Source organism: Chrysochloris asiatica, unplaced genomic scaffold, assembly GCF_000296735.1.
Source record: "Chrysochloris asiatica unplaced genomic scaffold, ChrAsi1.0 scaffold00003, whole genome shotgun sequence".
Taxonomy (NCBI): domain Eukaryota; kingdom Metazoa; phylum Chordata; class Mammalia; order Afrosoricida; family Chrysochloridae; genus Chrysochloris; species Chrysochloris asiatica.
Window position 1 is genome coordinate 17,474,568 of NW_006408521.1, and position 15,863 is coordinate 17,490,430.

Consider the following 15,863-nt stretch of genomic DNA (forward strand, 5'->3'; position numbering starts at 1 on the left):
TTTCCGATAGTCTCCTGGACAAGTCAAAATGCCTTTTTACTAGTGAATGATTAACCAATCTCCTCTCTCCAAACTCATTCTGTCCATTTTCCAAGACTTTCTTTGAACCTACTAACAAAATAAACAGAAAAGTTTAAGAAAATGAAACGAGCACTATATTCAACTATTTTAACTTCTGGATTCACTGCCTTAGACAATCCCACACCACAGCTAGACAATTTTGTCCAATAGCCACGTAAATGTGTATTGTCAGTTCCATGGTTCTAAGACAAGGATGTTGTTTACTAGCATGCTCATTATCAAAACTCTAGAGAGGAAGGCACACATAAAAGTTCAGGTCACCAAAAGCTTTCCCTGATAAGATGTCTATTCTTTGAATGAGTTTCATGAACCGCTAATTCTACAGGAACTTTCACAAACGTTACACCACAAAAAGCAGCATGGAAAATACTGGCTTAAATAATATTGAAAAATGTATTTACTGTAAAACTTCTCAGAATCCTAATATATCAATGTTTCCCATATGTATTTGGCTACAGAACCTTTAACTAAAGGATGTAAAATGTACAAAGTAAGTATTCAACAAAGGACATTATTTTTATGAGCAAACCTTTTGTTGATGATCCTGTCAAGAGACTAGTGTTGGACAGGACAAATGTTCTTCAATAAACACTTTGAAAAGCACTAAACAGGACCCCTTAAAATACCATACTGGCTATTTAATCCATTGGGTACCAGTTAGTACATTGGAATGCCAACATCTTGTAGACTTTCCTGGAAGCAGACAGCTTCTAAAGATTCAAGCACTAAAAAAACTCTGGACCCATTTGCAAATCCACAGACTTAAAGGAAAAAATACTATTGTAAATATGAGTGACTTCTCTTCCTTTAGAGGATAAATTCCTGTTTTGGAGAAATTTCTACAACAGAAAGGGTCCAAACAATGAATTTTTACCAATGATTCAAGAAACAAATAAATCAAGACAATCATAAGAGCTCAAGATTTGCCAGGTGAGATATGATACACATGAAGATATGATTTAACCATGACTGCAAGTTGGGCACATAAAACCAGATTAGATTGGCCCAAGATAAAATGATACTTAGTGTGTTTTAAGGTAGTATGTGGACAATGAAATAGGAAATGCATCACAAATTCAAAGACAGAGTCAGTCAATCAAGATACTCTATATCTTGTTGCTATTGTTTTGAAGCACTGCTGAGCCAACTCTGACTCATAGTGACTCAGCACAGGGTTCTCAAGGAGCAAATGGTGAGTTTGAACCACTGGCCTTGTAGTTAGCAGTCCAGTGCTTATCCTACAGCGCCACACCAAGACTCCACCCTATATCTTATTATTAAGTGCCTTCAAGTCGATTTCGACCCATAACGACCCCGTATAGGGTTTCCAAGGAGAAGCTGGTGAGCTTGAACCACCGACCTTGTAGTTCAAATGACTTTACAGTCTGACGCATTAGCCCACAGGGCCACACCGGGACTCCACCCTATATCTTAGCCCCTGTCAATTCTCCCTAGTTGAATCTTCCTTTACCCCTCTTAAACACATATGCTCTATATTTAACCAAACTGAATACTCTCCATTCCTATTACACAATTTCTCATTTTTGTGGTCATTCCCCCACTGTAATTCCTACTCTCCGCTCCTCCTGGCCAATTGACAAACTCTTCTCATTCTTTAATGCCCAATTCAAATGTCATTTCATCATTCTAGGTATATACGAACTCTTCACACTATTTAATCTTCATTGTTCAAGTTATTTTTTTTAATCTGAAAAACATTTTGGAACTATTATGTGCCAATGTGTAGAAACTGTGTATACTTACATATTTATCTACCCAGTACACTATTAGAAGTTCTGGTGTGATGCCTTAGAATCAGCAATGGACTGCTACCCACAAGCTTGATGGTTGAAACCCACTAGCCATTCCTTGGAAACCCTATACAGGGTCACCAGGAGTCAGAACTGACTCAATGGCATTTAACAATGACAACACTAGGACTCCTAATGGTGACCTGGGTAGATAAAATAAATATACAAGCATACAAACTTTTTGCACACAAGCTTTTATGTCTCACTCAGAGTAATTAGTACTGTGACTTGCCCGTAGGACACATCAAAACAAACATGGTTGGAAGGAAGAAAGACACAACATTTTAGAAAGATAGCTCTTATGTGGAGGGGAGGGGGGAAATTACAGGTCCAAAGCTTAGCAATATTTATAATTCACTATAAACAGAGCGGTGATCAGGGAAGGCTTCTTGAAAAAGATGGTATCTGAGTAAGGTCTTAAAAATAAGGATAGGAATTAGATACTGAAATGGGGAAAAAATATTTCAGGTTGATTAGAAGAATATGGGGTTTAACAAGGAAAACAGAAGAAGGTAAGTTTGAGGGAAAAAATTTGAAGTCATACAGAAAAGGTCTTAAATCCTATATAACAGGATCTAGATGGTTTTTATCACTAAAAAGGGGTGATTGAACAGTGCTAGAGATCTCAAAGCTATTTGTATACAATTGGGGCAGGAGAGACTAGAATAATAATTTGGATACAATTTTTAATTAGTAAACTAGCCTCTATTTCTGTCTTCCTTGCTACCAATATTCTTCACAATTTTTGTTTTTCAAATTTTACGCAAATGACCTAAGCACACTTCAGTTGCTAATATGGTTTTTAAATACATAGCAAAATCATTATGATATAGTTCAGGATGTATAGAACTTGTGGTTGTCCTAAAAAAGGCAAGGAGGAGGAATTGGAAAGCTTCTCTGATCCTCTTTTCAAGGGGAATACAATTGAGACATCTCTGACCAAAGTGTTCTAAAAGCTAAGAACCAAAAACATTTCCTTCCTCATCCCCTCGCCTCAAGGTCATTCTTTTTCAGTCGCTCTCTCTCTCTGCTGGACACTCCTCGTCTTCCTTCTCTATCAGTTTGCTGTCTTGAATCCTCAAGTTCAGTGTATTCAGACATTCAAAAGGCAGAGTCAGCCCAAAGAAAGCAACCACTGTGCACATGTCTGCCTGCTGCATTGGAAGCCTGGATAAGAAGACAGGAGTCTTCTGTGATGCCAGGAACACCTGAGCTATGTAACTCCTCGTGAAGGAGAAGGGGAAATTACAGATCCAAAGCTTTGCAATAGTTACTGCTCTTATGGATTCTTCTTTCCATTCTTGGGACAGAGAAATCAATTAGGCCATCAATACAATTCCTTCCCCCATCTTTCAGGATCAGACCTATATTTAGAGTAGTCTGAGTGGAGTGACTTAATGAAGGGTAATCCTCCACCATAAATATCTCCCTAACACTACCACAAACCTACTAATTATGGATTCATTTCATTTATAAAGCAAACATGATCCTAGAAAGAATACGTGAGAGGGGACCGCCCTATCAGTCTTTGTGTTAGGAAAACAATCTGATTAATCTAACCCACATAAAAGGTATGAGGGGGGGCTGATTTTGGAGAAAAGAAGAAAGGAGAAGGACATAGGTAGAAATCTGTAAGGTCATTTTGGAAGATGTTGTAATTATAAGGAAAAATTCAGGAAGGGACATAGCGAAATAAACAACAGAATGAGGGAACAGGGATCTTGAAGGTAGGGAATTTAAGGTGGCCAAGCCAAAAAGGAGGAATGAGTAAGAGTCATAGCCCAGAGGGTTTGGTGAATGATCTCCAAAGACTGATTTGCCAAGGTCCTCCTTTACTCCTCCCATAGGGTAACCCAGCCCTCACTTTTTGTGGGAGCATCTGCCATGAGTTGGAATGTACTGAAACCTGGGAAGGGAAGTATGTCCAAAGGAGGCTGGGAGCACTAGGTATGGTGTTAAAAGACAAAAAGGTTTCAAAAGTGGAGTTAAAAGAGAACCCCAAATGAGGTCCAGTTCATTAGAATTACAGGTGTTTGGGGACTTTCATGCTTCCTGTCCTAAGTTTTATACAAACTGGTTATGCTGGAAATTCTGAGTATGCCTGGGTCAAAGAAACGCATGATCAGCTAACTACCATTTAGAATTCACCAAGCTCCAATAAAACTGTTTCACTTGAGTTCAGAGAATGGAAACTGCAACAAGGCAGAAATTTGCAGAAACACAAACAAGGAAAGTTAGTTTCTCTATAAACATTTCCAAAATAGATAATTAAACTAATTATTTTCAAGAGTCCTTCAAGCCAAGGGTAACACATTTGTTTAGAGTAAAAATATTCAACACCCCCATCAGCCTCCACCACTACTCACTCCCCTCAAGAAATGTTCAGTCCAGGCAAGGACTTGACCTGACAAGGCATATTACCTTCCTTCTCCCTCAGAGCCAGTGACATGACCCTTTCAAGGTGAACGAATCTTATCTGCTCATCTCCAGTCTCCTACCTTCAATTCAACTGCTTCAAAACCAACTCTGAATATGTACCTTTACCCTCTGCTGATAAGAACCTCTATCTAATGCTCCCTTACAGTACATAACTGATGCCCCCTTAGCCCTTCCTAACTCATTCCCTTTCTTACTGATAAGCCAATGGTAGAGGCTCTCTGGAGGTCACGGATCATTTTCCTGGCAGATATCTAACCCTGCTAAATTGGGTGTAATGGTGACTCTCAGATTACTTCAAAAATCCTTGGAGGATTTATTTTTGCTTTCTAATTATTTACTCAGATGAAACACACATCACAAACAAGCCCACCCTATCCAGTCCCCATATCTCTGTCATCACTCAAAGCCTCTTCACACTGTTTAGATACAGATAGAGTTAACAAAGGTTCCCCACTCTGCCTACTGATTCCCTATCTAATCCAACATCATTACTATTGTTATCAAAATCCAGTGGTCCCAGAATTTGAAAATGATAGGGACACTTTCACTGTTGCTAAAGTTCTTGCTTCTTCTTCCTTAAACAGCTACTTCACTAGAACTCATTATTCTCACTCGTTAGTAACTCCTCTACTGCTCTCTTCCACAGAGGTGACCAAGTCCCAGTGTGCTTGTTTTGCAAACAATTGCAAATATTCTTCTAAAGTCACCATGCTTCCCAAGGAATGTGATCATGTAGCTGACCTCTAACCTTGCTCCCCTGACTTCTACAGAAGGATTTAGATTTAGGACTTGCAACAACAGCCAGTTACATTTGCACACGTGCCTGACCTTTTCCAAAGGCTTTCACATTGATTTTTCTCTCATCTGTGCTTTTCACCAGTCCTGAGAAAAATTGTTATTCTTCCCACTTTACAAATGAGGAAACTAAGATTCAGCCAGAACTTGGTGACTTATTTAGAGCCAACTAGATATGTATATGCTAGAGTCAAGACTCAAACTGGGAATTTCTATGTTGTTGTTGTTAGGTGTCATCGAGTCGGTACCGACCCATAGCGACCTTACGCACAGCAGAACGAAACAATGCCTGATGCTGGCCAACCTCACTACTGTTGCCACGCTTGAATCCATCGATGGTGCCACTTGGCCAATCCATCTCTTTTTCTCTGACCCTCCACCTTACCAAACATGATATCCTTCTCCAGAGACTGCTCCCTCCTGACAATATGTCCGAAGTATGAGAGATGAAGTTTGGCCATCATGGCCTCCAAGGAGCACTCTGGCTGCACTTCTTCCAAAACAGATCTATTGGTTCTTTTGGCAGCCCATGGCACTTTCAATATTCTCCTCCAACACCAGACCCAAATTTTTTCCCAATGTACATTTTTGAGAAAAAAACCTAGCTGTGTCGCAAGCCCCACACCTCTATCCTACAGAGATTTACCCACAAGTTTAAAGGGATACTGATAGCCTCATGGCATATGGTCTTGGTCCCTTGCCTACTGCAAATCACTACTTTTACTTTATTTTCCATTCCTGGTCAAGCCTTGACATACAAACCCATCTCCTCTGCTTCCCACGGTTTCCTACTGCTGCCCCAGTAACCAGGCTTTTCTCATCCATACATAATCTTGGTCCTGATCCACTGACACCTCCTTTGCCAGCAACAAGGGCACAGCTCTTCCCTGACCCAGTGACTTACTCGCTCACATGCTTCAGCTCAGAAGCCACAACTCTGTATGACTGTACATGTGTTGATGGCTTCAACTCCATGTTCTCTCCCCTGCCCTTCTCCTGTCCTGTTGACTCCTTCATTTTGGAGTACAAGCTCTTGGCCTAGAAGGTTCTATTTAGTTCGCTACAGAAGGCACCCAGCACAGTGTGCATTCAAAAGCACATAAACATTGACGATTATGATCTGTTTAAAAATAAATTACCCTGTCCTTGATCTGAAATAATGACAGAAACCAGTTGCCAAAACTGCTAAGAGCATTATTTACTTCAATTCAGACTTTCTGAATAAGAATTAACTTAAAAAGGGCTGTAAAGTAAAAGACAAGGGCATATTTGTTTACATGAAGTCCTAAAAGGCACAAAATGAAATACTGAGTACTTTGTTATTAGCTTCCCAACACCAAGGACAGCCCAGCTCTACTGCACATCGAGGTCACCCTGGGTAAGAGGATCCTGGTTACCAGCATTCCTACTACACGGAGGAGGAGGAGGAGACCAGCTATTCCAATGGCATATGTGCTCTGGAAAAGCAACAGCTGTCTGCATGTTCCTTACCGGTTTATCCTTAATGGTGGGGCTTGACACACACAGGTACAGTTTTCCATCTTCTTCTAGGCAGGCATCTATCAAAGCTTGTACTGAACTTTCCTCCTGAAACAGCAGAAAGGCATAGCCTTGGGGAGAAAAAAATCAAGAGGAAAGGAATCAGTACATTAAACTCAAAGTACTAATTAAAAACATATCTACTGTTTCATTTTGGCAAAGTTTCACTAAAACCTAAAAATTCCAAGTGGGACATAGGAGAAAAAAGGGGAAGTAAAAGCCACTGAGACCTTCCATGCCAGATACTGTGGTACGTGTTGCTGTCAAATAGACAGCAATCTACAGTGAGATGGAACAGGGCGACCCCATAGGGTTTCTGAGGCTGTAATCTTTATAGAAGCAGGTTGCCACATCTTTCCTGCTGACTGGCTGGTGGGCTCAAACAACCAACCTTTCAAGTGGCAATCAAGCACTTTATAACTGTGCCACCTTTTGATACTGTAGTGGAGTGGTTCTTCTCAATACTTTGTTGTTAAGTGCTGTTGAGTCAGTTCCAACTCAGTGACCCTACATAGGGTTTATGAGGCTTTAAATTTTTGCAGGAGCAGAAAGCCTCATCTTTCTTTCATGAAGCGGTTGGCAGCCTTGAACTATGAACCCTGTGGTTCTAAGTCCAGTGCTTATCATATGGAGCCACTGCACTTCCCTACAATATAGTGTTGTTGTGTGCCATAGAGTCGATTTCAACTCATAGCGACCCTGTATAGGGTTTCTGAGGAGCGGCTGGCTGGTGAGTTTGAACCATCGACCTTACAGTTCAAACCAACCTTGAGAACCAGTGCTTATCCTACTACGCCACACCAGGGCTCCACCTTCTTTAATCCTCATAATCACTCAAGGGAGCAAATTCAGAACAGCTCTAAGGAAATTTCCACTAAATAGATCTGGTCATCCTTACTGAGCACAGACAGACTCACTACTGGCCTGAGTTACACTACTGTCCAGGAAACAAGTATCACTTCCCCCAGCTTCCATCAAGCTCTTAGCTTAGCACATGCAACAACATGGACGATCCCTGAAAGTATTATGCTAAGTGAAAAAAGTCAGTCACAAAAGATTCCATTTAGATGGAATGTACATAATTGGCAAGTCCATAGAGACAAAAAGTAAATTCATGGATTGCCGAGGGCTGGGGTATTTGGGGAAATTGGATGTGGGGTTTCTCCCTAAAATGATGAAAATGTCCTAAAATTGACTGTGGTTATGGTTTCACGACTCTGTGACTAACAAGAAAATCACTGAATTATATACTTTAAAATGGATTAATTATATGGTTATAAGAATTGTCTCTCAATAAAATAGTTTAAAAAAAAAACAAACAAAAAAACACACAACCTTAGGTTGGTGTGTTTTTACATAGTATTTTTGATGATGATGCTCCATTTCTCCCAGGGTGTTCTTCTCTCTCATGGCAGAGTACACAATCTATAAATGTGCTCACCACAGTGCAGTCAGCTTTGTTCAGTCCAATTCAGTAACATTTATTGAGCAACTGTTACAGTTTATTCATATGAGAAACTGAGATGAGCAAGACCATATTCCTGCTATCAAGAGACTTATGCAATAGAAGCAGCAGCCATTTAGGTAATTACTCATTACAAAGTTGAGAAAAGTCAATGGGGCCAAAAATGCCCAGAACCGTCAAGACTCTGACTTAGAAGTGAATTGAAATAGACTTCAAAAAAGACAACAGATATTCAAGAGGCCAACTCTAACAGCCATACTAGCATTCATGATTGGCAGATGGAGCAATGACCTATATCTTGAGCTAGCAAGACTGAACATTCAATCTCTGTACAATGCTGTTGGCTTTGCTAAGTCTCTTAGCTATCACCAATACTCCCTGTCCTTACTGACCTAAAAGAAAACCATCATTAATACTGTTCTCCTCTGGAGTACTGCATGCCAGAAAGATGTAAATAATGGACCCCAATGCATAGAAGACTCTCAGACATTAAATAAAGATGGTAAATTCATAATCAACTGGCCAAGAAGCAAAGCTCTCTGTAGTCATGGGCAATAAGTATTAACAACGGCAGCAGTTAAAAATGAAGAATGACGGCTGGTTGGCCAACAGTATGGTAAGACCTGGGGACTCCTGAGCCCATGGACAAGGACATAACCACAGAGGGCTAGAGCAGAGCATGAAGGGTCCAGCTGATATGAAGTGAGGGGAGATGCACAAGAATGTCCATACTTGTAGACAGTACCCATTTGACCTACTACAATGGCCAGATGATCAGAACTCAACTAGAGGAAGAAAAAAAAAATTGGGGGGGGGGGGATTGTTTATTATAATAAAGAAAACAAGTGTAATTTGATGAACTTGACTTATATTTATGGATGTAGTAACTTAAAATACCAACCAAGGGGGAAGGAATCTACACAGCAAGGATCATTCCCATCCCTCTGTACTCAGGGTTGATAGGGATGGGCAACTTAGACACTGGCTACCTAAAATGGGAGGTGGGAAGGGGCTATAAAGGCACGAAGAGACTGGCTTACAAGTTTTCAAATGGGAGTTTCGTTTCAGAGGGTGCAGGGGATGGTAGAATCTCCACTGAGAGGTTTTCATCCTGTCTAGATGGAGCTGGTGAAAGGGGATGGGGATCAGACTCTTATGGTTCAACAGTAATTGTTATCATGATTGATTGCAATTGTTGCAACTGTAAAGATAGAGGTTTTGTAGCAAAAAGGTAGGACTGGTTGATCTTGCAGCCCAGGAGCAGAGGATTCTGGGACCAAAGGAGAAGAGTGGGAGCAGAGTGTGGGACCCTATTCAGAGAAGCAGCAACACCAGAGATGGAGGCAGAGATGATGACGTGGAGAGATGGAGTGGCTGGGGACTCTAGACTCGTGGAGGGAGAGGGACTATGTGCGGGTGGTCGTGGGGCAGGCTTGTAGGTTATGCCCTTTGGGTATTTGAATGATGGTATATTCCTGAGAGTTTTGGTGTATATCCCCCCCCAAAAGCCCACAAAAACAGAGGAAATAGAAGCAAATACTGTTGAATGATGATGTATGGAGGGGACTGTAACCATTGCTATGAAACGAAATATGATAGGATAAGTGTAAAGCTGATGTTCTCCCATGTAAACTACCACTCAATTCACAATAAAAACTTAAAAAATAATGTTGACTGTTTTTTAAACTTGCCCTCAAATTTGGTGGCACTGTAGAACAAGCAGTCAACCACAAGGCTGGTTTGAACTGAAAGGTCAGCGGTTCAAACTTATCAACTGCTCCTTGGAAGCCCTATGCAGGGTCGCTATGGGTCAGGACCAACTCGACGGCCCTTAACAACAACATACAAAGCATCCAAGGAGCCCTGAAAACATAGTAGATTATGAGCTGGGCTGCCAACAGCATGGCCAGTAGTTCAAATATACAACCAGCTCCACAGCAGAAAGATGATGCTGTCAGCTCCTGTACAGATTTACAGCCTCAGAAACCCTATACAGGGTAATGAGCCTCAAACAAGCATCATAACCATCATATAAATCATCCGAACAAAGGCAAAAGTAAAAATGCCAACCACTCCCTAGACACACCAGAGAGTGGTCAATGTAACAGGCAGAAGCCAACACACAGGAGAAAGTATCAAACAGAATGGATGAGCATATAGCTACAAGGAAAAAAAAAAAAAATCTAACTGCAAAACTAGGAAGGATAATACATCATTCATTTCTTCATATTTTCTCTCTTTTGCAAACAGTATCAAACTATCATCAAGCCCCAGGAAAACAATTTAAAATTCAGTGTTTTCATTTAATGTGAGAATATTAATTCCACTTGCCAAAGAGACTATTAGAGATGAGTCAGATGAAAAATAGACCTTCTCTTATTAGAAAGAGGAGGTCTCAAAGAGATTCTGTCACACCTCCTGCCTTACCAAGCTAACTACGGCTACAAATCTTCCGTAAAGGTCATCAAAAGCACACTGGTTATCCTGCTCCTGAAGAGGATGCATCTCTGTTAACACCACACACAGGCACATCAAAAAGGCCGGGGGCAGGGCATGCTCAGTGAGTTGGGCTTCTAGACCTACTTGCCTATGAAAAGCCACCAGGTTGACCATAGTTTCCTCCACATCACCACCCACCATTTGCAATCCTCCCCATCAAATTCACCTTTTGCCCCAAATTTGCATGGGGCAAAAGGGGAAGGTGTCTCTCCTTAGCTACTACAAAAGCATGCATGTTTTTACTTAGGCCTATCTCAGAGTATAGCCATTTTGTCAAGTGGGAGTAACAAATAGTGGGTTAAGGTGCTGGATTGCAAAGTCAGTTTGAACTGCAAAGTTGACAATTCAAGATCACCAGTCATCCCTTGGAAATCCTATGTAGGGTCACTATGAGTCGGAACCAACTCAATGGCACTCAACAACAGCAACAAACATTACTACCTAGAGAAATCTCTACAAACAACTCCTTTCCCAGGGAACAGTCCATAACACTTTAACAATTTCTTCAGGATGGCTCTTTTACAACATATAATCCTGTATCAAAACAATTGTCTCTATTCCCTGGTAAGCAAGCTACAACTCTGCAAGAAGCAAAGCTCTCTGTAGTCATGGGCAATAAGTACTAAGCAATATTCTCTTAGCACTACAGATAAGAGGCATGGCTGAGCTCCCCTCTGGGATGTAGTTCAACAATTTTTTCAACTCTACTTCCCAATTTGGGTCTTTTAAACTGAAACAAAATCCATGAGAAACACCCAAATCACCCATTAAAACAACTTTATGATACTTCCACTTAAGAAAATTTCTTAATACCTCATTGTCCAGCAAAGCCAGATGACAAGAGAAATCAGATAAATTTTTTTTTTAAATTAGGAAGGAAGAATTCATCAAGCACATTTGTCTTTTGATCTTGAGAAATTTGAGGTCAAAGCAAACCAAACAGAAAAAGATCCCTTCAAGAATAACAAGGTCAGTGTAAGGTAGAAACGACATCAATGATTTACTAAAGGCAAATTCCACATGGCACTAGGGAAAGAGTTCTGGACTAAGACTGAAATTTGGTCCAAGTCCTAACATTTAATGCTGTTGTCATTAAGTGCCATGAAGTCATTCAGTTCTGATTCGTAGGGACCCTGTATACAGTTTTCTAGGAACAGGTGGTAGGTTTGACCTGCTGACCTTGCTGTTAGCAGTCTAGTACTTCTCCTACAGCTCCAGGATTTCCAACGAATACCTAACACTGGCTGGGTACTTACTATGCACCAGGCACTGTTCTAAGTATCTATGTGAATCAACTCAATTCATTTTTATACATACTCTGTCAGTTACTGTTTAAAAAAAAATTTTTTTTTTAAGTTAAGAAAAACGCAGAGTGATTAAGTAATGTGTTTTAGGTCACCTTGTAAGGGGTGTACCATGAACTTGAATTTTAATGTAACATTTCAGAATCTTTGATTTTTTTTTTCTCTGTAAAATGACTACATCAAGTTTTTGTTGTGATTATTTCACAGCGATGCAGACAGTGAGAAATCTATAAAAATGTGCTTTATAAACTAGGATATTATATGAATGTTGAATTTTCCTTACTGCATTTTAAATGATCTCTGTAATACATAAAATTAAAACTGTATTGTATATGATCTTACTATAAAAATTCAAATTCAAATTAACGATATGCATTTTCTTGTTTGCAATTAGTGAATAAAAGGAAGCAACTTAGACTCTGAAGAAAAGCCCAGATTAAAGTTATCTGATGATAGGCTGAATATGACTGTAAATAGAGCTTTGCTAACTCTTACTATGATGACAAGTTCTTCTATTAGCTTGATTGTTGTTGTTGTTAAGTGCCATGGAGTCGGTTCGGATTAAACAGCAACCAGTAAAGTGTTTCTGAGGAACGGTTGATGAGTTTGAAACATGGTTCACCTGTGGTTACCAGTTCAGTGCTTATACAGCACCAGACCAATACTCCATTAGCTTGATAGATATATTTAAAACAAACAAACAAAAATCTTCGTCAAGATACTATAAACTCCCATGGTTTTCCCTTGCCCTATGAACAAGTAATATAAAACTTCTCAAGTTTCAGAACTGTGAACCGGTTCTCCAAGTATTTGAGGAGTGTGTGGGGACTTCATAACTATGGTGAGTTATGGGAGCTCCGAGTCTACAGGAAGAGATGGGGTCTCTCAGGGAACAGGAGGAACTTTGGCCACTGTCACGAGCATGACCCCTGGGTGACTGGCAGAAAAGATGGCAGGAAACTGTCTCCTTTCCCACTGGTGCCAAATAGGATGGGGAAGGAAAGGTAGTCTAAGGAGGGATTTTTTGACAAGTCTGTACCGACCAATGCAATTCTCAGAAGTAGAAACGGGTTTTAATTATGATAATTCCATTTTATTTGACCAGGTTTTCTTAAACAATTTTTCATTTAATATCTGACAACACCTTAAATATAACTACTTCTAAAACGTTCCTGGCTACCTCTCAAAAATTTAGCTTCTTAAGCTCTTGTTGTAATTTCCTATACTTGATCCTTACTACAAATAACAACCACTGCCAACTCTACCATTACAATTACCAGGCACTTTGCTCACACTTTGTATTTGCTAGTTCATTTCATCCTCTCAGTAACTCTATGAAGCGAATACAGTGATCACTGTTACTATTGCACAGATGAGAATGGAAGCACTCAGAGGTTAAGTGTCCTCTCAGATGAAAACCTACAGATTGCATTGGGGATTAGAGCCTAAGTCAGCATCCAGAACCCTCACTTTCCTCCATTTTACACTGCCTCACCTAAATAGGCAATACAAATTTTTCAGCATCTCCAATAAATAAGGACTTGTCTTTAAAATGTTATTTGATCATGATCATTTGATAGTGTTCTAGTAGGAGGAAGGGGCTGCTTGTGCTTTAGTCTTAAAAATTAAAATCTATGTAGTTATTATTTGTTTCTAAGGCCCCCCCAAACTGTATTAAAAGAGTTGAAGTAATGCATTTAAAAATAACATGAGGAGTCTTAGATTTCGTTTTATTTAGATTATTCATATTTTTTGTGTTTAGTAAAGATGCTTGTTGGTTTTCCATGTTTTTTTAACTTGTACATTTAAAATAAAGGCTCTTAAGGGTGATGAAGAGCCCATCTTGCTAATTTAAGTAAGATCTTAATAAAAAGAATATATCATCACCACAGGAATAAATGGCTTTGGTAAGAATCTGCAAAGGAATTCTAAAATAGGTGAGCTTTAGTGAGAGCAGCATATTCAGAAAATCTTAAAAGCATCACTTCACAGGCTAATTGGTATTTGCAAAGGATGAGAAAGATACCTTTACAATGTAAAGACTGGCAGATACCAGCATAACATCATTAATGATACGACAAATTGATCCCATACGCAGCGACATAGCGAAGGTAAGGAGCACCCAGCAGGCAGTTCCTAAATTTTGCTCCAATCTCTGAATTGCATGCCCCTGCTCCCCGAATTTTAAGATGAATGGATGCCAACGGCAGGCCATGTATGTCATACCTTCCTCCTCTTGTCTAGCTGTCTCAATCAGGCGCCTTTCTCATTTGCGGTGCCTCAGAATGTCATTCTACACCTCATCTGAGAACTATGAACTTGTGTGTGTGTGTGTGTGTGTCTGTGTGTGTTCAGGGACGGAGGGGGAAGCAAGTGTCCCCTTTGCCCCAAATCCTTTGTTTCTGATGTCTACCATGACTGAGCAAAGACTTTGGGCCATGTTAAAAGAAATCACTCAGTGGTGCCCCTCTTCAAATGGTGCCCAGGGTGTGTACCCCACCTGAGAACCTTAGATGCATCTCTGATCATATGTCTCCTATATTCTGTCCTTCTCAGCGTGGCACACATGCAGAATTCCTGCTATTAACGCTTAACCTGAATGTCATCATGAGAAGATAATCAAGGAATTCCAAATGAAGGGATATTCTATAAAACAACTGGTATGGGCTCTTCAGATAATACAAAGGACAGAAAGCCTGGGAACTGTTTAAATTGAAAGAGATTGAAGAATTATGGCAGCTAAATGCAAGGCTAGGCTTTGATCACACCTTGGGGCTGAAGTACTTAGGAGTGAGGGGTCTCAATGTCTACCATTACTCTTAATAGTTCTGTGACAAGACATGTAAATAGAGAAAGCAATTGTGGCAAAAATGCCAACTGGTGATGCTAGAAAAAGGATACATACAAGGATCTTCAAAAGCTCATGGAAAACTGGAGTTTTGAAGACATTCACTGTATTGAAGACATTCACGGTACTGTTTTTATAAATATCTTGTAGTATTAAAATTTTTCAAAATAAAAGACCCAACAGTCTTAAAATCAACTATTAGTGACATATGTTTCAAGTAGCAATGATAAATGTGAGAAATAATTCCAGTTTGAGGGGCATGTCCTGAATCACTACTAAATTAACCAAATGGTGGCAAACCAAGGAATAACTAGTTCTGATTAAATGAGATCTGCCCTAGAAAGAGGGCCCCATAGTCTGAACAGATGTACACCTGTCTCCTTGCACAGAATCCATGCCCCCTGATTACCAATGACCTTCCTAAGGACTTGAAGGGCATCTCTCCAGCTAGAGCTGTCTGAGTTCAGTATTTTTTTGGCACAGGCAGACTGTTCCAAACATTCTCTCTGATCTTGACTTTCAGGTCAGAGGACTTACCTGATTTGCCTCTAGAGACATGTGTTTAAATTAATAGAATCAAAAACATTAAGCAGGTGCAGGGTATGGTACGAGGCACTGAAGCAGTAGATAAATAAGTTAAGGAAGACCCTATACCTGGAAAAACTTAGCCTGTAAATAAAATAGTAACAAACCATATGAAAAATACTATGTTGGATGTATACAGACAGCAACACTGGTGAGAAACAAATGGGAACAGAAGTATCCAAACATAAGGGAAAATCATAGAGAGCAAAGGTCATATCCTGAACTGGAAGATGATCAATTTCCAGGAAGTAAGGGCATTTACAAGTTCAGGACAAAGAGTATAAGCCAAGGTAAGAAAGAGTCAAAGGGTCAGTTCATTTGGAGAACAGTGAATAGAGTTCACTGGTTAAAGAATAGAACTGGGGACCGTAGGTGGGAAAAGATGAAGCAGCTCATCAATCCCTGCCTGCTGCCTACAGAGCACTGGTCTCTGAACTGGATCTCTAAACCATTTCTTCTTAGATAAGAACATTTGATCTCTAAGATTTATTGAACAC

At 40.0% G+C, this 15,863-nt stretch overlaps 1 protein-coding gene across 3 annotated transcripts in view; it reads right to left on the reverse strand.

The window, feature by feature from the left end:
- The window catches only part of CPEB3 (cytoplasmic polyadenylation element binding protein 3), a 298,968-nt gene that overhangs the window by 59,867 nt on the left and 223,238 nt on the right, over positions 1-15,863 (reverse strand). For all 3 annotated transcript variants that reach the window (XM_006831138.1, XM_006831139.1, XM_006831137.1), the window contains one exon: positions 6,618-6,736. In XM_006831138.1, the coding sequence (XP_006831201.1) occupies positions 6,618-6,736 (119 nt within the window). The remainder of the gene's footprint in view (positions 1-6,617; positions 6,737-15,863) is intronic.